At 42.3% G+C, this 21668-nt stretch overlaps 1 protein-coding gene across 4 annotated transcripts in view; it reads left to right on the top strand.

Moving 5' to 3' along the window:
- The window catches only part of MID1 (midline 1), a 582697-nt gene that overhangs the window by 470695 nt on the left and 90334 nt on the right, over positions 1-21668 (top strand). For 3 of the 4 annotated variants that reach the window (XM_023532275.1, XM_011362904.2, XM_011362903.2), the window contains one exon: positions 4051-4766. In XM_023532275.1, coding sequence (XP_023388043.1) covers positions 4107-4766 — 660 coding nt within the window. In that variant the 5' untranslated portion in view covers positions 4051-4106. The remainder of the gene's footprint in view (positions 1-4050; positions 4767-21668) is intronic. The other variant, XM_023532276.1, reaches the window with a different exon arrangement.

Here is a 21668-nt window from a genome sequence, read left to right as displayed (position 1 = left end):
TCGCATGCTGCCTACTTCAGGAAGCTTCCCCATCCTCTTCACCCAGTCCTTGACATGTGTCTTTTGTTACGTTGCATAGCAATTTGTTCGTATTCCTTCTCTTGTAATGGACCGTAAGGTTATTGAGGGAGGGGCCCGATGTTACCAGCCCTTGTCCCAGGACCAAGCACCTAGAGAAACTTCAGTATTTGGCGAAAGCATGAATGGCATTTGCAGTTATCAAAAGAGATACTTTAAAGAAAACTAGAAAACAAACCACGCAAACTTTTAAGGCAAGGGAATATGGCACGCATGCTTACTAGTAACGTACTGTTGAGTCATTTAACAAGAACGATGTCTACGTCGTGGCAAAATCTGGACGAAAGTAGAAAAAACGAGATCCATTAGCGACGTCAGATCGAAAATCTCCTACCTTTAGGGCCGGATATAGGCAAAAGATTCAGAAAACTGGCTGAAGCTCACTCTGCGTCTAGATATTTTGTCTCCGCTTAATACATTGAACCATCATTTACAGCGTAGACACTTGCACAAGGCACCACGCCAGGTGCTATAGCAAAAGAAAAGGATCCAGTTCTGAGCAGCTGCAGTTAAATCTTCCTTACATGAATTGCCCCTAAGCGGTCAGCTCACATCATTTCTTTCCATTGATGTCAGGGTGAAATCCCATTACATATCATTTCCCGTTAGCACTTGAAACTTGTACGTTCTTGTCGGTCTCAATCTACCGTCATTGCCATTGTCGCCCGCACAGCATTTTATTCATACCTCTCTGAGAGTGATTTTTATTTATGTTTTGGCTCGCTCTACGTGTCTCTTTCTTGTAATACATGGGTCAGCAGAATAAGATCTGCAGGCCCAATCCAGCTTGCTACCCCTTTTTGTAAACACGATTTTGTTGGATAACCACACTCATTCATCCGCGTATTGTGTAGGACTCCTTTCGTCTGCTATTATGAAAGTCGAGCAGTTGCAACAGAGACTATATGGCCTGACATGCCAAAAATATTTACTGTCCTGCCCATTATAGAACAAGTTTGCTGGCCTCTGTTCTAATATACTGAGAGATCCTTAAAGGCAGTGGTTATGTTTTATCCTTTTTTGGTTTCAACCCCAACTTCAGTACGTGTATTAATGCAATCAGTGAATGTTCGAGTCCCACTATGTGCAAGGCGCTGTTTCGGGCACTGGCGGTACATCCGTCCAGGAGCAGAGCAAAGTCTCTGCTCTTGTAGAGCGTGTATTCGAGTGGCGTGACAGCGGGGAGAGACGGAACCGTGAACAAACTAATAGAATATGTTGGTAATAAATGTAACAGAGAAAAACAAACCGCGGTGGAGAAGGATTGCCGTGACAAGTGGACGGGTGGCTGTGGCGGCAGCAGGAGAATTGGTTCTACGTGGGTTCACGTAGAAGGTGACACCGGAGCAGAGAGTTACGTGGATTCCAAGACCTTGTGAGGGGGAGACAGGACGTGCTTGGCATGTTTCAGGAATCACGGGGCCATGTGCCCGGAGCAGAACAAGGGGTAGCGTGGGAGGAAGTGAGGTCATCATCTGAGTCTCTGTTTTCAGAGGCTGGTTTCCTTCTGGTGGATTTCTCTGAGAGTGAGATGGGAAGCCCCTAGAGGGGAGAGCAGAACAAAGGCGGGTCCCGTCATGTTTGAACAGGATTGCTGGCTTCTGAGTGGAGGATAGATTATGGAGGGATGTGCAGTTGGGAGGGGAGATAGGAAATCATGTAGAAAGGCACCGCGATAATCAAGGACAGAGATGATTTTCGCTTTGCCCGTGATCATAGAGGTCGGATGATGAGGATGCCAGATTCTAGCCTCTCGAGCCAGCGCAGTGCCTGGCATTCAGTAAATGTCTGTTGAATAAAATGCGAGTTTCCATTGCGGTCAGCAATAGAATCACTTCTAGAAAGGCCGTGCCATTCCGGGATGGAATCCTGGCATCTACTTAGAAACACCGTCGTCATAGCTCAGACCAGACGTCATTGACGCTCATCCCTCTGTTGAGGTCCTTCAGTAAGTGTTCTCCTTGTCGCACCTGACGACAAAGCAGACTAAAAGGGTTACGTTTTTACTTTAATTTACGTGTTCGTGATGGGAAGAGAGAAGAAATTAGATTGAGGCATAATTCTATTTTTCCATGCTTAACTAAAATAATGATCAGTAGGTAAAACCTTTCAATTGCTTCCAAGCCACCTGTACGTTGAGTTGCCTGGGAAGAAGAAAGGATGATAAGTTTCTCACAACAGCAGCCCTGGGATCGGGTTCCATTGCAGGTTGTGGAAAGACGAGCAAGCTTTAATACGTCCTGTCCGGCTGCCCATTTATTTTTTCCTTATGTAGTTAATATTAGCAAATGGTTAAAGGTTCTTTTTTTTTAAGATACCAGGCTTCTGTGGAGCCAGCGGCTCTTTAATTTTTAACAAGCTCAGCACAGAACTCTACACTTTTAATGATCAGTTCCCATTCGGTTGGTAGCAAGATGAGCATTAATTTAACCCAAGCGCCACATGGTATTTCTGAGGGATGCCGTTTCAGACGGGGTCAGGGGATTCCAGAAATGGAGAATTGTGTAAATAAACGGAGGTGTGAATACAAAAAGGCTGATTGTTGGAATCACTAAACATTGCCCTGGATGTGAAGGCTTCCCATAAATCTGGCTGAGAAAACCCCCTGGAGGGTGATTTGAACCTTGCGCCCACCCGGGGAACCACACTATTCTCCCGCAGCCAGCAGTGGGCTGCAATTAATATGCCCAGCACTGTTCCACAGACCTCTGCTAATGGTCTTGAAAGGGAGAAGGTTCAAAGAGGCTCGGTTCCCAGGCCTGCTAATGAGCATGAGACTCTTCCCCCTTAATGAACTGGAGCTGACGTGGGATCCTCCCCGCCACCCCCTACCCTTTTTGAAGAGAAGGCAGGCAAGAGTTCACAAAAGCTGCGGGACTTCAGGCGAGGGGAGCGTGAAGCTGGGCCACCCGAAGGTGGCCTGGAGGGAAGTGGCAAGGCTGGTGGAGGTCACGCTCTGAGGGTGAGGCTGGACCTCCTGCCAGCTCGCTGGCTACAGTGACGAGCCCTTGGTGGGAGATTTTAGGCCAGGAGGGCTGTTCGGGGTCCCTCAGAAGCCCTTGCAAGCCACGTTGGAGTGATACCATTACCTTAAACTGCTTTCTAAACTGTGATTATTACCACTTAGCAAATGGATATCGTAGCCACTAAAATCCTTGTTCTAATTGACTAAATCGTTATTAGTCATTGGTACCCGAGCTCACCGCGGCCACTAAAAAGGCCCTTAGATATTTTTCTCCGCGTCGTTCTGCCCGCCGACGTCCCATTGCCCGGATTAAACAATAGAATTATTCAGTAGAGCAGTAAACATATGCCAAAAACATTGCCTCTGTCACGATCGTCTTTGTGAAAATCTGTTTTTTTCCCTCAAGAATATATTTTGAAAATCGACATGCTATATTTAAGCATTATTTCTGCTGAAATCATGCATTTGATTTCATATACATTCCATGCCCATTTCTACGATAAGTGCCTTTCTCCTTCTGTGAAGCCTGGTTTGGTATTGCAGGGTAAAATGTCCTTGCAACATATATATGAGCACGTAAGTTTATAAATTCAAAGTTATGAAAGACTCTGTAGTTCATTAACTAACGCTTCTACACTTTAATTTTCAACGGAGGGTAAAACTTGGCTGTGACACAATAAGATTATTGCGATTAGATACAAATTATGAAAATTATAGTTTCGATAACTTGCCAATTTGGAGTAAAACCTTTTAAGGAACAAAATTGCCCCCCACGACCCACTGACTGGAACTTTGAGAAAATGTCAGCTGATAGGCTGGCTTAGGGTGTTCCCCCCCCACCTCCGCCCTCCTTAATTCCCTAGTGAATAGAAAGAGAATTATTTGGAATGTACACAGATTTACCCTTCCGTGAGCTGTATTTGGAATTATTCTGAGATGCTTTCAAAGCCGACGGCCCCCGTGGCTGGGCCCCTCGTGCCTAATCAGATCTTATGTCCTGTTTCCAGACACTTGATCAGCTTCCTTGGAATTTGCTGATGACCCAAGAGAGCTTTGCCTGAAGATGGAAACACTGGAGTCGGAGCTGACCTGCCCTATCTGTCTGGAGCTCTTCGAGGACCCTCTCCTGCTACCCTGTGCACACAGCCTCTGCTTCAACTGCGCCCACCGCATCCTGGTGTCACACTGTGCCACCAACGAGTCCGTGGAGTCTATCACCGCCTTCCAGTGCCCCACCTGCAGACATGTCATCACTCTCAGCCAGCGAGGTCTAGACGGGCTCAAGCGCAACGTCACCCTGCAGAACATCATCGATAGGTTCCAGAAGGCATCCGTGAGCGGACCCAATTCCCCCAGTGAGACCCGCCGAGAGCGGGCATTCGACGCCAACGCCATGACGTCCGCCGAGAAAGTCCTCTGTCAGTTCTGTGACCAGGATCCTGCCCAGGACGCTGTGAAGACCTGTGTCACTTGCGAAGTGTCCTACTGTGACGAGTGCCTGAAAGCCACTCACCCAAACAAGAAGCCCTTTACAGGCCATCGTCTGATTGAGCCAATTCCAGACTCACACATCCGGGGGCTGATGTGCCTGGAACACGAGGATGAGAAGGTGAATATGTACTGTGTGACCGATGACCAGTTAATCTGTGCCTTGTGTAAACTGGTTGGGCGGCACCGAGATCATCAGGTGGCAGCTTTGAGTGAGCGCTATGACAAATTGAAGGTTAGTCCAATCTGCCTTAAGCCAACCCCTTTCCGCCAGTAAATGTCATGGAAATCAAAAGTGTATTCACTGCTAGCTACATGGCACGTGAAGGTTTTCTCCTCACCTTTGTTAACTGATCCGTTTTAGCATGTTTTTTTGGCAGCCTCTGAATGTTACACAATGAGGGTATCTTGTAAAAGTTGACTGCTGCTTGTAATTTTACCATTGTCAAGGTGAGGGTGCATTTCAAAAAATCTGGATCATTTTCAGTCCTTGCGGGAGGGAGGGAGGGAGGGGGAGAGAGAGAGAGAGAGAGAGAGAGAGAGAGAGAGAGAGAGAGAGGAAGGAATGGCAGCAGGTAAAATCTGGCTTTGGGCATTCGTGGGGCATTTATTTTCCTCACTCGTCAGGGAAAACTAATTTCACTGGCATCGTACCTGCATCTAGTTACCGCACAAACGAGACAGTGGAGGAGGAATGCCTGTAGCAAATGTGGGATTTTAGAGGACCTGTGACCTTTTATTCCTTGCGTAACTGATATCCAGCTTATTGGTGAACTAGAATGCTCTGATCATCTCGGATTTCACGAAAGAATTCTTTTTCGCGTAGGCTTTTTATTCAGTGATGTCATGGGCAAAACTGTTTGAACTTCACTTTGAACATGAAATTATTCATTTGACTCCAGCACAGGGAATGATAATTAATACGACTGTTTGTCAAATTAAAAAATGTCTCTCTAAATACGGATAGAATACATTAGGGAGGAAATAAGCCAAGTCTCCAGATGTCTGTGCAACTTCAGACGACGGTGGGTCTAATTATTGCAACCTCAGCCAAGAGAGTTTGCTCTGATAGTGAGATACTGTGGTTCACCAGCTAATTTTAGTTCACAAGACGTCAATTAAAAGGAAAGGAAGTATAAATTAAGAGCTCCGAGTAAATATATATTGAAGTCTTTCCTCTCAGGAAAAACACACACTGTTTTGTTGAGCAAACAAAAAATGAGTCACATGATCAAAAGAGTATTACCACTCAGGGTACATCCTCACCTTTCACAAATGGTTCCTATCACTTCTCCTTAGCGCACGTGGGTGGTTGTGTCCACTGCGACCTCACAGTTTTATTTGGTGACGCTAGGATTAACTGACCACATCTGTGATTTGTTTTGTCTGTTTCTTGATATGCTGAAGGAAGTTGACATGCTGAAGTGAATCTTTGCTTCCAGATGTCACTTGGGGGAACGAAAGCATCACCTGGGCAGCATGCCTCAAAGTGCCCAATGACCACTGGTGCAAATCCACCTTTAAAACATGGAGAGAAGTTCAGCCTAAGGATTTAGCGATGCAGACAAGGGGAGATAGACGGTGACTGGTTTTCTAGTGCAGTGCACAACGGTCGCCAAAAACACACCTCGAAAGTCAATAATAGCAAAAAGCAGTGCACGTATGAATTGTGCCCCTAAAACAGATTCCTCAGAAATTGATATGGCTATCAAATTTTAGAAACCAAGATAATCTGCCCCCTGCCCCTGCTCATTTTTGGTTGGGGACAAAATGTTTAGGATGATTGGACATAAAAGGTGTGTTTCTTTTCCAAAATGTAAACACGCCAGATCTTCTTTTCTTTATCAAAAATTTCCGTTTGATTGGATCAATACTGTGTTTTTAATGATCATTTGTTAATATTTCATAGCGATATTCGATAGTCATCAACTCCCAGGTTTGATATTTAAACCCGACGGTCGGGTTTTTCTCATCAATTGCGTAATGTCACAGGAGTTCTTAATTAATTATATAACATCTCCAAATTTATGAAGTGATACTGTCCTGCTTTGCTTTTTGTCATAAAAATGAAACTCTTCAATTATGAGCCCCGTACATTCGTCTAATCAAACCAGTAGGTTAGCGGTCATTGATATTGTCACCAGGGTGGGGGGGGGGGTCCTGACAATTACAATGTAGCATATTTTTTCTTCTAATTACAGAAATATAAGCGTGTAAACAACACGCAGTGCACTGAAATGCATTTATAGCCACTCAACAAAATGTGAGCATTTATTTACAGCCCTTTCACAAAATGTGCTTATAAGCATTTAAACAAATAACAGGCTACCATAGCATGTTTGTTCTAAAACATGCCAGTTATGTTAGAGTAAAAAAAAGCCATGGGCATAGATGACATTTGGGCGTCTATGGTATTTCAGTTGTCACGTATTTATGAACATATGTGCTTCCTTGGTTTTTTGAAAACCTAGTATAACATAAACATTAATTTTTGAAGAAAATAATGGTATCACGAAAGGACCAAAACCAAGGGAGCGTATTTTTGTTAATTATTATTCGGGGCTGGAAAAGTAAATGTGTCCCGGAAGTATATTTTTCTGAGGCTTTAGCATTTCATACAGAAATGGGTTTGTGATGACGTGGAGATGCAAATAAAGCATGGAGAAATTTGAGGATGCTTTCATTGACTAGGCGATAGATTTGCTTTACTAATTTGGATATGTAAGGACTCAGGTGTCTCCTGTTTGAAAATATTTTTGTCCTTCTGTTCGTGAAAGTCCATTATTTGAGGAGGGGAATTCTGCAATGATTAGGAAGCTAATTATTCCTTGCAGTGACACTAAACTTCGGTGGACGTTTTTACTCATATTAGGTCTCAGCATACATGTGTTTATATAAGGAAGTGGAATTTATTTTCGTATATTACAGTTTTTTTCTAGGCATAAAGAAAAAACATAAAAATCCCAACGTGTAGAATTCATACACATTAAATCTTCCACATCATCTGAAATAGCATCATGTCAGGAATCTAATGCTTTCACAGACCGTACATTGGAAAGCACTCATAAAATATCGAAGCAAAGAGAAAATTAAACCGGCATTTCCTGAACTCTGTTTTAAGATAAAAAGAGAAAATTCTTCCTGCCAAATGCATAAGTCTCTAAATGGAGCATATCATAATGTGGACCTTTTTACATCATTTTAATTGAATTTTGAGAAGCCTCTCGGTCCTCCAAACTTGGATTAAAAGTTTGGTCCGTGAACCACATAACATATAAGAGAATTTAATATAATGCATTCCAGAGTTTTCAAGGAATTACAATTCGGTAATTCCTTTTCTTCTGTTCCAACGTACAATGTTGGAGCTTTTGTTTCTTTTCTCTAGTTAGACCTATAAAAATATACAAACTGAGAAAAATTGACCTTTCCTTGCCCTTCAATTTCAGCATAGCCCCACTTCAAGTTTGTTGACGCTGAAGTTCCAAACCATTGTCTTGTTAGTCTGACTCTAAAAGTTGGCTAAGGGAGCGTATTTGTGTAATGCCTCTTTCGATGGGTCATATCATTGGAATTTTGTAATCATTTGATAAAGATTCCAATCAAAGCTCAGCTTTCCTATGTAGCTCTTCTCATCTGGAGGTGAAGACTTGGGATTTCACTTGTGCATTTCATTTACAGATTGTAAGTTTTTCTATTTTTGAAAGTCCTGTGCTTTATTTGCACTTGGGAAAATTGTAAGTGGACTGAGCTAGACTTTTGTTTTAGTTTTCCTGAGAATTTCTAAAACTCGTTTCTTCTTTGAAGATAGTAGTAGGTATAGCGCAGGTTTCAGTGAAAGAGAGGGGGGTGTGTGTGTGTGTGTGTGTGTGTGTGTGTGTGTGTGAGAGAGAGAGAGAGAGAGAGAAAGAGAGAGAGAGAGAGAGAGAGAGATGCATGTGGCGGCTAGCGGCCAGGGATGCTGCTGCATTTTACAATGTGAAGGTCGAACCTCCACCACATAGAATTATCTGGCCCCAAATATCAATAGCGCCCAGGTTGAGAAATCCTCATCTGTGAGAAGAATTTAGTGTTCACCCCTGTATTATTTTGCTAAGGCTGCCCTCACAAGGGACCACAAACTAGGTGGCCTAAATGACAGAAATTTATTGTCTCACCGTTCTGGAGGCCAGAAGTCCAAAATCAAGATGTCGGCGGGACCCACTCTTCCTGAGGACTGTGGGAAGGATACGTTTCAGGCTTCTCTCCTTGGACTGCAGGCGGCTCTCTTCTTCCTGTGTCTCTTCGCATGACGTTCTCCCTGTGTGCATGTATTTGAGTCGAAATTTCCCCTTTCTATAAGGACATCGGTCATGTTAGATTAAGGGCCCCCTCTCCTCCAGTATGACCTCATCATAACTGATTACATCTGCAGTGACCCTATTCCTAAATAAGGTCACATTCTAAAGTATCGGGGGTTAGGAATTCAACATACGAATTTGGAGGGACACAATTCATACTACATCAGTCACTTAGTCCACTTTATTATCTAGTCATTTGAACGTATGTTATGTCTCTATCAAGGATTTAATTGCCTTAAGTTAGGTAGAGGCCTTCAGCTCACAACTGCTCCGTCACCTAAGACTCACCACAGGGTCTTGTAGATAATTAATTCTCAATAAATACTTGTCAGCTGCTTCATTCATGATCAGCTATTAAACCTACATGAAAGTTTACATTTGTAATAATATTAGAGATATTCATTCATATATATGACTAAGCATTCTGTAAGGTAATTTCTAAATAAGAGCGGAGCCAGATATCACATTATATTTTATCCAGTTGGATACGAACCAATATTTTCATCTATATTGCATTTTGTTGGCTTAAATTTAATGGTGTGGATTTTGATAGACTATCTCAAATAATTGTAGAACAATTCACATTTCCCGTTTCGTGCTAATATGTGATGGACACTTGATAGCCCTTTTGTACCTATGATTTTATTTATCTTTCCATCAACCACATCGGGCACGTGTCTTTTTTGAGAGATTAATGAATAAGTAAGTTAATATACGCTTCACAAGTAGAGGCAATAGGAACAGATACAATCTCCCTCGTTCACGGAGCTTATAGTCTAGTAGAGAATTCCAACAGGTAATATTTTTCCTGTTGGTGGTGGAGAGAGGCACCCCATGCCCAAAGCAGGGGCACCAACCCCAGGCCTGAGAGATGGCGCAAGGCTTCCTAGAAAAAGGACCATTACACCTAACTATTTCCAAACCTTTTATTAAAAAACAACGTCGAATTACTAGATATCTGTAAATTCCCCGATGTCAGTCATTTTTTATTTTTTTCACATATGGCATCCTTTGTGTAACCCTATATACTTTTTCAAACCAGTTCACAACATTCCAGGCTAGATTTTAATCTAAAATGTAGAGGCACCTGATGACATTTCACCACATGGCGCCATTAGGATACGTGAATGAGTCAGTCGTATGCCTTCTTAACTACTTCGATTATATGAGGTCTCACCAGTTCTAACTGGCCCCTTCAAAATGCACTTCTGCTTGTGCTAATTTTATGGGAACATTTCTTTAGTCTGCACTATATATGTTTCTAAAATTCCCATATGATGAAAATAATGTTTCCAAATATTTGTAAAATATGTTAAAACCTATATTTTAAGTTTTTTAGTTTAGTACAGAATTATTTATTACATAGGGCTTAAAAGAAAACACTTCCAGGGATATGTTTTTAACAGTAAGCTCAAGGCCACATCTTTCCTCTCCCTCCTTCTTACCTGTCCGTTCTCCCTCCTTCTTACCTGTCCGTTCCCCCTCATGAGCACCGCTCCCCCTCCACCGCGCTTCACCAGAGGAGAGGACCGTGTTATTGCCTGATGATTTATTGTTGTTGGAATCATTTTTGATAAGCTCAGAGAGTTCTGGAAAATACACAGACAGGTACACAAGGTACCTTTTGGTCATGCGACTGTGTAAACAAACGTAATTCTTGGGCGTGTTGCTTAAAGTTCCCGTGCCCCATTTTACTCCTCTGTAAAAACAGGGCCAGTGATGTAGTCGCTTACATAGACACACGGGAGAACAAAATAAAATGTTTCATATATACCCTTAGCATTGGGCCTGGCACAGAAGAAACCTATAGTATGTGTTAGAACATAACAATATATGTTAGCAACCAATGGTGTGATGGTTAAGGTATGGACTTTGGAGGCAGACCGCTTGCCCATTATTTTTTAACCGCTGCCTATATTATTTGTGTGTGAGATAAGGGTCCATGCTGTCGCTTTAATGGGTTTTTGTTTCCAAAGCACCTGGCAAAAAGCAGAGGCACAACAATGAATAAACACTTGTTGATGGACACGTGCAAAATCGATGGGTTAGAACAGTGTTTCGGGATTCAGAGGAGGAAGAGATGACTCCGGTTCTGAGTAGACAAGAAACTTTGCTTCGGGGTGGTGGGATTTAGCTGCCACGACAGATCGCTGGATTATGCATCAAAGAAGAAGAGTGAGGTGTTTCTTCGGAGCGAGGCCAGCAGAGACCTGTTGGCAGGAATCTGCAAGACAGCGTAGGGATTCTAGACAATGCTGGCTGAAGCACAACGTGCTGATTGAGGGGCCAAGAGAGAAGGTTGGGAGAAGATTTTGAGTCTTTAAATGCCGCGTTAAGTAAGGGTTTGGGGCATTTTTACTCTTCTCTGTAGGGTAACGCTGAATAACTTTGTTTTTGAGAGAGGCTGATGCAATGTATATTTTCTGAAGGATTAGGGTTAATATGTACACAGAAGAAATAGAAGGGGGAACAGACGTTCATATTACTTTACATTTTTGTGCTCTCGTTTTTAATGAACCCACCACACTGTCAACAGATACATGCCAGGGTGCGAGATTCAGTGTGTTGCCCATGAAGACTAAGAAGAGATAGATGTTATTGCCGATTGGCTCTTGGATCCACGCATGAATGTGATTCTTTTCCCGCTTTCCTAGTGCAGCGACACACTGGCAAAGATCTATGCTTATGTCTTCCGGCTTTTTGATTCACCATAAGGAGGATGCTGTTAACAACTGTGAACGCCTACTGCAAACCTAAGTAATGTTTTAGAGCCAGAAGCAACTTTGGAGCTCATGTCGTTTCACCCCCATTCCGCAGATGAGGAAATCGAAGCCGAGAGTAGTAAAAGGACTTGCCCCGAATCATGCATCAAGATGACTCTGAACCAGGACTAGAACACAGTTGCCCTGAGTCTCTTTAGCCAACAGTGCTAGCTAGCTTGGATACCCTCGCCTTTCGAGTGATCCAGTCGTTTCGAAGATTGCTTGTGAAGTTTGAGACTAAATCCAGTGATTTTATGTGATTTTAAAAATGCAACCGGCTTGGCTGTAGGCCACCATCACGGATTTCGGATGACTCCTCTAGGGCCACTAAAAATACTGCCCTAAGATATCTCCCATGTCGATGTTTTCCACAGTCGAGCCAGTGTAGGGTGGGTTGTCCCGAAGGTCCACACCTCATGCCAGGAGCTGGGTTCACATAGATAGACCCGGATGACCTCAGGGACACCACAGAGCAAAGGAGATGCTCATATGGAAACAAGTGAATCGTAGTGGCAGAGTGATGTAGTCGCTTACATAGACACGCGGGAGAACAAAATAAAATGCTTCATATATACCCTTAGCATTGGGCCTGGCACAGAAGAAACTTATAGTATGTGTTAGAACATAACAATATATGTTAGCAACCAATGGTGTGATGGTTAAGGTATGGACTTTGGAGGCAGACCGCTTGCCCATTATTTTTTAACCGCTGCCTATATTATTTGTGTGTGAGATAAGGGTCCATGCTGTCGCTTTAATGGGTTTTTGTTTCCAAAGCACCTGGCAAAAAGCAGAGGCACAACAATGAATAAACACTTGTTGATGGACACGTGCAAAATCGATGGGTTAGAACAGTGTTTCGGGATTCAGAGGAGGAAGAGATGACTCCGGTTCTGAGTAGACAAGAAACTTTGCTTCGGGGTGGTGGGATTTAGCTGCCACGACAGATCGCTGGATTATGCATCAAAGAAGAAGAGTGAGGTGTTTCTTCGGAGCGAGGCCAGCAGAGACCTGTTGGCAGGAATCTGCAAGACAGCGTAGGGATTCTAGACAATGCTGGCTGAAGCACAACGTGCTGATTGAGGGGCCAAGAGAGAAGGTTGGGAGAAGATTTTGAGTCTTTAAATGCCACGTTAAGTAAGGGTTTGGGGCATTTTTACTCTTCTCTGTAGGGTAACGCTGAATAACTTTGTTTTTGAGAGAGGCTGATGCAATGTATATTTTCTGAAGGATTAGGGTTAATATGTACACAGAAGAAATAGAAGGGGGAACAGACGTTCATATTACTTTACATTTTTGTGCTCTCGTTTTTAATGAACCCACCACACTGTCAACAGATACATGCCAGGGTGCGAGATTCAGTGTGTTGCCCATGAAGACTAAGAAGAGATAGATGTTATTGCCGATTGGCTCTTGGATCCACGCATGAATGTGATTCTTTTCCCGCTTTCCTAGTGCAGCGACACACTGGCAAAGACCTGTGCTTATGTCTTCCGGCTTTTTGATTCACCATAAGGAGGATGCTGTTAACAACTGTGAACGCCTACTGCAAACCTAAGTAACGTTTTAGAGCCAGAAGCAACTTTGGAGCTCATGTCGTTTCACCCCCATTCCTCAGATGAGGAAATCGAGGCCGAGAGTAGTAAAAGGACTTGCCCCGAATCATGCATCAAGATGACTCTGAACCAGGACTAGAACACAGTTGCCCTGAGTCTCTTTAGCCAACAGTGCTAGCTAGCTTGGATACCCTCGCCTTTCGAGTGATCCAGTCGTTTCGAAGATTGCTTGTGAAGTTTGAGACTAAATCCAGTGATTTTACGTGATTTTAAAAATGCAACCGGCTTGGCTGTAGGCCACCATCACGGATTTCGGATGACTCCTCTAGGGCCACTAAAAATACTGCCCTAAGATATCTCCCATGTCGATGTTTTCCACAGTCGAGCCAGTGTAGGGTGGGTTGTCCCGAAGGTCCACACCTCATGCCAGGAGCTGGGTTCACATAGATAGACCCGGATGACCTCAGGGACACCACAGAGCAAAGGAGATGCTCATATGGAAGCAAGTGAATCGTAGTGGCAGCTTAAACGGGCTCACTAATTTCCCTCTTAGGGCAATATTTTCCTGAATGTCTTAATATACAGATGGCTATTAAATTTTATTTCAATATATAAAGTAAGTAAACGTAAGTGAGGAGTATCTGTTTGTGCGTGGTCTTTGAATTTAAGTTGAAATGCTTGAAAGGACACAGTTCATCCTGACGAGTTGCGAAGTTAAAACTAGTACAATTTGCTGAAATTACATTAACTAAGTATTTTATTTTTAAGCCTGCGATATTCCAAATTCTCTATCATTCTATGTTATTGACAAATCATAAATTAGATTATTCTTAGACGACTGGTAGATTTTTTTTTTTTTTGACACTGGAAAAGTAAGTAATAAAGCAGATGTGAGTGGCCTCAGAAAGTGAATGTGGCTAAAGATTTGACTTATTCTCAGTATGTGACATAAACATTCTGGAAAAATCTGATACAACTCTTCTTACAAAATCTACTTCAAACTTATTCACTTTGCGTGTTGGACTTTTGGGCATAATACTTAAAGTCTTTTGCATACCCATGAGGATAGCTTTTAAACTGACAGAGGAAAATACGTTTTGCATTTCTCATCAAAAAAGAAAATACTTGTAAAATGCTTAGCACGGTGATTGGCAAGTAGTAAGCGTTCCACGAACACAAGGTATTATTATATCTGGGCATTTACTGTTACAGTAAAGACTTCATTGGTGTAATCCAATCGTGAATTTCCTGACAGTATCATAAATTACTCAGTGGTTATGGGGTCGATTTGTGTTTCTGGCTGACTTTGAACAACCCTCGGGGGAATTATAATTGGGTGGAAACTTTGATTTGTCCTTCTTTCTAAACCAAGCTAAGTAGTAAAATGGACTTTTAAGAAGCAGTGAGTGGTGGACTGAAAGAAATGGCTTTAAAAACAAGCACCATTTTGAAGTTAAAGGGAGACGGGCTAGCCTTTCATGGTCCTGGTTTATCCGATGGAATCAACACCATAGGCGTTGACGGAGGACCTACGACCGTTTCGCAGGAAAGAGAAGCTGACATTCGGGTTTATGCTCTGACAGTCACGTTCGGACGCATATAGACAGATGAGACCAATATAGGTGACATGACATAGGCAGCCTGGCTCAGTCACAAGCTCAGCAGTCCAGCTTTTTTTGTTGTTGTTGTAGATTGCTTTGCGTGCGTGGTGGAGCAGTCTAGCCTTGAGCTGTGTGTTAGCAGTTGTCTCCCTTAGAATAGGAAGGAGAAATTTCACTGTAGTTTGGGAGGAGGGGAACTGTGCAGGCAAGGAGCTTGCAGAAGGAGGCTTCCAGCCCCTCCATCGTCGTGGCCCTGGGGTGTTCTCCATGCTCTCTTCTGTGTCATCGGGACAGAATGCATACAACAGCAATGTTATCATCTGCCCTTCTTCATCGTATCTCCTTCACTGCTTATTGGGGGGAAAAAATCAGGAAAATAATGCTTTTTATTTGCATTGGGATAGACTAGGTCCTTATTACTGAAGCGATATAGTAAGCATGAAAAGCTTCTGTCCTCTTTGTGCTTTTATAAATGCCTTTTTCCCCATCCGCGTTATCAACTCCTGCTTAAAAAAAGAAAAAGAAACTCTTATTTATTCACCCGAGGAATGTTTGCGCGTAGCTAATAAGATAAGCGCTGGGTAAACTCTGGGAATGCAGAAATGAATAACAGAGATAAGTCATTGCTTCCATGGTCTAGACACAATTATAACTTGTGATAAGAGTATTTAAAATGGCCATGGAAAGAGTTGCACGAAACACAATCCATGAGATCGTTTTGAATATGAATAATAGTAAAAAATCGCTGATTTAGGTGTTGCCATCTGGAAATTGCCTAATTCCAAAAACAGAAGTGAAAACACGTTCCGACGAAAAGCAACGTTCAGAGAAGACAAAACAGCGACGTTCACACTGCACATGCCTTTGGAGTAGAAACGAAGGGCAAAATATGAGGGATCCAATTCGGGATAAAAACTGGGCCAGACTCTTTCCTCTTAAAAGTCTACTGCTCGTGGGCTGGACGGTTAGCTCTCCTCACGTGCTTTCCTCAGAGGCCTCTGCTTCCTTCCTGAACCGGGCTGGTAGGTCAGGAAAATATCCAGGCTCAGCAGCAGTTTATGTCATTTCCACTCTGGAAGGACCCATCTCTAGAAAGACATTGCCAGAGGCAGCCGGAGGAAATGCTATTGTGTTGCCAAGCCAGCTGGGAGGCTCGCTTTATCTATTCTGGAATTTTTTTTTACAAACTTAAGTGTTAAGATGAATATCCTGGCCTGGTAGAGAGGTTTATTTCCCCCTCCTTTGACCCTTGACGTGGCTGTCCAGAGCTCAGTTGCTCTCGCTTGATGTCATCAGATGTGAGGCCGACAGGCATGAAACGGACAGACTTTCAGACTGAGGCTGAGTATGACCTCTTTCTTCTGGAAGATGTAGGAGACCTAGGGTACTCATTCAAACTGCATCCAAGGAGCGTAGAGGGAGATGCTTTTCTTGCCCCTGGATTGCAAGGGTCTCACCCATTTATAGCGTTCAGCCCGTTAAGCGAAATGGTTCCAGTTTCTCTTTCATTCTGGTAATTCATCTGGAAACATATTAGGCAAGGCCATCATGCTGCCTCCAGATTTCGAGAAAAAAAGTCTTGTAGCCCAGGGCTGGGTGGTAGTAGAAGGAGAGAGAGTTATCTTTCAAGATGCTGCCTTAAGTTGTTTGGAGATGTGGTTCAAGGGTATTTGTGGATTCAACACCAAGAACCGGCTATTACCAAGAGTAATAACTAGCATTTGTAAATCTCCAGATTTACAGTTTGCAAAGCACTTTCAAGTATTATTTGATCCTTGAAACAACCGTGTATCCCCTGCAAAAATATGGAAATGATAATACCTGCTCATTAGGGATCTTGGGAGGATTAAATGAGATAATATATAGGTCTAAGTGTCTAACCCAGCATCTAGTGGGTGGAAGAAGCTCAGTAAATAGGAACATTCTTAACCATGCAGAACATGAGGCCCCAGGAAATTAAATAGCATAACTATAGTTAGAGAAATTGAACTTTGGGAGCTCAGACCCAGGGACCCCATCGTACCCCTAACTAATCATTACCTATGATTAAGGCAGAAGGAACTATGACGCAAACATGCCACATTTCAAAACATTCCCCAGAAGGAAAAAGAGCTTGGGTGACAGAGAGACAAAATACTTTTGTCTTAACTTTTGACACAAGGGCTCCCTGGATTGAGCAAAGAAATTTCCTTTAAAGTGCTGACTATGATTGAAGACGATCTATTTTCTGTTCTACTATAAATAAAGAAGTAAAAATACAAAGTTAAAATATGGCGATCCACGTGGAATTATTTTTATTTACTTCCAGTAATGTCGAATTATTTAATATTCCTCAGCTACTCTATACATAAGTGTTAAATAAAGGAATGAATGGATCTCTGATGATCCTTAAATTTATTTCATCACTTGAAACGTGATTATTTGTTTGCCCTGGTCAAAGGCGCAAATGTAGAGTCTCGGTCTATGCATTTGACATCTCAGATCTCTTAAGAGATCTAAGTGAGCTCTTATTCATGTTTACTTATTTTTGGCAAAGCATGGATACAAATAAAAATGGTCACCACGTGTTAGCCAATAACGAAGCTTTTTGATCTGTTATTCATTCTTCTTTCTTAGGACTGTCTATCAGTCAGAATTGTAGGTTTAAATTCATTTCTTAGACCAGAGTGTCTCAAATATAAACGCACACAGGAACCACTCGGGGGATCTTGTTAAAATACAGATTCTGATTCAGCAGATCTGAGATGGGTCTGGATTCTAATTTCAACTTATGCCCGGGCCTTGCCACTTTAGAATTATATGAATGTAGGTTAAGGAAAAAACAAAACTAACTTCCCTAAGCCTCATTTCCTCATCTGTAAAACAGAGGTAGGAATTCCGGATTAAACCCCATAATGCCTGACCTTTGGGAAGCCCTGGGACAAAGGATAGTGGCTCCTCTCCCCATCTGATTCCCTGAAGGCTTCCATCTCTTCCTCTCTGTATTCCAAATTGGAAGCTTTTTCTGAACTAATAGAGACAATAGAGGCTCTTCTAAGAAGTCAGACAATCTAAAGCTTACATAAGTAAAAGTGAACAATCTCCTTTTTCAATCCTTCCATCCCTTCCTCTAATAACTCCAGATTGTTAAGTTTATTAACTCTAGGCTCCCCGAGAGCTACTCTAGCTTATTAGCTTCAGTAGAAGTCTCTAAACTCAGACATTCCAAATTGCCTTTACCACTCCCTTTATAATTATAGCGTTCCGTATTTTATAAACGTTCTTTGGGCACCAACCTCCCCGCCTCAATCATTTGTCCATTTCTCAAGCCCAGTGATTGCGTTTTGTCATTCTTTTGTACCTGATTACCGATTTTTCAATGACTAGAGCATTTTAAAGAACTACAAGGTATTTTATCAGTAGTAAACACTCGTTGAAACAAATGAAACAGCCCCTAATAATTTAATCAGATTATCATCTCTACTGTGTCAGTAGAATTTGCCCATCAGATAAAAAAGGGAAACCATAGCCCACCAACCATTCTTTAGAAGTTTGGATATATACGCAAGCAAAATATGCCTTTCAGGTCTCTGTATTCATTTCTGAATCTACAAATTGCTCCCCAATGATTATAAGGAGACTGTTTGATTTTTTAAAAACTTTGGTTCGGGCAGAGGTGATGAAACATTTGCTATTTGCAAGGGAGAATATAAACTGATATTATATACATATACGTACATACATGTATACTTTTTGTGGATACGTTTTGTTCCCTGCTGCCTCAGAACAGAGTTATGTTTAATTCCACTTTGAGGCAGGATGAGAAGAAATCACGAAGACCTTAGGGGCCACAATTGCCTTATTATCACAAGTTGAGGGTCAAGGGGGCTGATACTGGCATCTAGTGGATCAAGGCCAGGGGTGCTGCTACACATCGTAAGGGCACGGGACGGCCCCCATGGCAGAGAATCGTTTCACCCCAAATACCGCTGGTGCCAAAGCTGAGACATCCTGAATTGAACCGAAGCATTTTTTTTTTGCCAGCAACACAAAGGGAAATGTTCATCTTCGCTCTCAGAGGCATTTACTTGTTTGTGTAACCTCCAAAACCAAGTCTATTTTGAGAGCTAGAAAGCTCAGCCCTTGCAGATTCTCCCTCCCGCCATCTGTGGACACCCTGAGTGGCAGGTTGGCAGCTGCCCCAAGGCTCTTTGCGCGGCAGGCTTCTCCCACCCTAGGCACCCAGCCCATCTTGAGCAGTCTGGGCCCGTACATGCCGTCCTTCAGGCTGTTTCAGCAGTGCTCAAATCACCAAAGGCTTATTAAATATTCTTTAATCCCTTCCCAAAACATGGTTTAGATGCAGTTGATATTATCTGCTATCCCCCAGATTTCCTAGTTATTGCGGATCATGTTCAGGACTACCTTCCAGGTGTAGCTGTCTGTATCGGAGACAGCCTGGGGCTTTCTACCAAGTGGGAAGTCTGCAGAGAACAGGCTGGCAGCTGAGATGTTCACCGCAATGGCTTATATTTGATGTATGATAGTTTTGATTGTGATATGGTCAAAGTGAATTATTTCCATAGATCAAAAGTTCTTCGTTAAATCTCTTAGGCTGTTTTAAAATCTGTCCTCCAAAGGAACCGTTTATATTTATATAGCTCTGCATCTTTACCTGTGCAACACTGTAGATTCTAAACTCCTGAAGTCAAAGACTTGGAGTGGCATAAATCAAATGTGAGTCTTCAGTGCTGAGGCCGAAGTTATCTAGGCATAATTTCCAAGCGTTTGTTCCCTGCAGGCGGATACTGTATTTCACAAGAGGTTTGTGTGGTGAAAGTCGTGAGCTGGAAGGACCTTTGTCATTGTCTAGTCCGGTGGTTCTCGCCTTGGCCGCATGCAGATCACCTTGAACAGGGTCCCAGCCCAGTGGAACATGATCCTCTGGGCTGTAGCTCGGGCCCTGGTATTTCCCCAAAACTCCCCAAGCGATTCTAATGTGCAATCTTGGTTGAAAACTTCAATCTAACCAAACCTCTCAATTACAAATGAGGAAACCGAGGCCCAGATTAATTCACAAAGGCAGGACTCAGCAAACCTTTAACAGCCAGCTACTAAAAATTGTCAGCTTCGTAGGCCTTATGATTTCTGCTGGAACTATTCAACTCTGCCCCAGCATGAAAGCAGCTATAAATGACACATAAACAAATGGGCGTGATAGCGTGCCAGTGAAACTATATAAAACAGGTGGCTGGTCGGTTTGGCCAGCGGGCCATAGTTTGCCAACCTCTGGTTTAGGTCTTAAAACTGGTTAGTGGAAACCCATATGCTAGACGACAAATACACCAACCTTCAAAAAATGTCCTTCCACTTGAATTCGGTCTTTTTATTTGAGGCAGTGTCTGTAATATATACAGTTTCTGTAAAAGCTAAATAAATACCTTTGTGAAAGTTAAGACAAGTGTCTTAGTGTAGATACTCTTAGTCTAGGGCATCATTATCTGTGTTCTTATGAGAGGTCATCATTTGAAGATATTTATCAAATTTCAGATGATAATAATCAGCACAATGTTTCTGTTTACTAAAGTTATGAGCCAGTCAATAATATTTCTGTCTGAGAGATTTTTTTCAAGTGGAAAATCAGAAAATCAGATGATGTCATCAGAATACCGAAGCGAGAAGAAAAAAAAAAAAAAACTGCTAAGGAAAATGATATCTGATCTCCTTTTCAACCAGTGAAGAAAAATCAGTTGTAAATTTCCAGTTCTTTATCATCGTGCTGATGACCTATGAGGGGATATTTTATTTAGACTTCCTTTGAATAAATCTGAGCAAATTTGAATGTTATTTCTAAGAGCTACAGATGCCTCTTAGGAGTCCTTGGGAGTGACCGTGGGGTAAGGTGGTAGAAACGAAACCATCACAATTATTGTGGAGAATTATGCATTTGGCTCTTAGTCACTGTTGACGTAGCCCTTCCTCCAAAATGCACTCACAAAAATAGGTTTCTTGGAAGGTTAAAAAGCCATCGAATCCGGTCATTTTCCTTGGAGATTGATTTATCCACATTTGGTAGTTACCTACATATCTATATTTTTCAGAGAAGCTCTCTCTCTCTCTCTCTTCCATTTTGTGCTTAAACAATACATTTGATAAAAGTGCTTCCTGTTCTGAAAAAAAAAAAAATCGCTGTCGTATTTACAAGGATAAAATCGCTTTCTGTCGATTTCTCGGAATGGGTAAACACTAGAGATGGTGAAGCGAAAGCAATTTGTCTCCCACAGGGATCCCCCTCTTTATGATGCCCTCCCCCCATGATGTCTCTCTCTACACCATCATTTAACTGGGTTTACTGAAGGGACATTATAGAAAAAAGCATTATAGAAGGGTATCATAGATAATGACGTTATAGAAAGAGGCATTGTGGATAATAGCAACATACAGAGGGACCTCCCAGTGGGGACATGGGAGATTAAAGTAATTCAGTACTCAATTTGACCACATAAATAATAGTGATTATGATTTATGAGGCCTGCCCATGCTAATTATAATATGCATAAAACAATAGGTCATTTTCATCTTTTTACGCTTATACCGTGCTATTTTTCCCCTTCTTGCTTATTTCTATGATATTCATTGTCATTGGCTAACAGGTTTTAGAAGGTACTGGAAAGCAGTTGTGATGACCTGTTTCTCTGAGGCTTTGTGCACTAACTCTCCCGGCAGGATTAAGTTTTCCTTTAGCATATTTGGCCAGAGGCAATTTGTAGCCCCAGTGACCTTATTTGAGTTTTGTCTCTGCCTCAGGTAAGTTGGCTCTTGAGAAGGTTTCTGAACATCTCCAAACCTGAGTTTCCAAATTATAAAACTGGTCCATTAATAACTGCCTCTCATGGCTCATG

This window comes from Pteropus vampyrus, unplaced genomic scaffold, assembly GCF_000151845.1.
Source record: "Pteropus vampyrus isolate Shadow unplaced genomic scaffold, Pvam_2.0 Scaffold81, whole genome shotgun sequence".
Taxonomy (NCBI): Eukaryota; Metazoa; Chordata; class Mammalia; order Chiroptera; family Pteropodidae; genus Pteropus; species Pteropus vampyrus.
The sequence above is the reverse complement of the archived record's forward strand: the minus strand, read 5'-3'. Positions and strand labels throughout refer to the sequence as shown.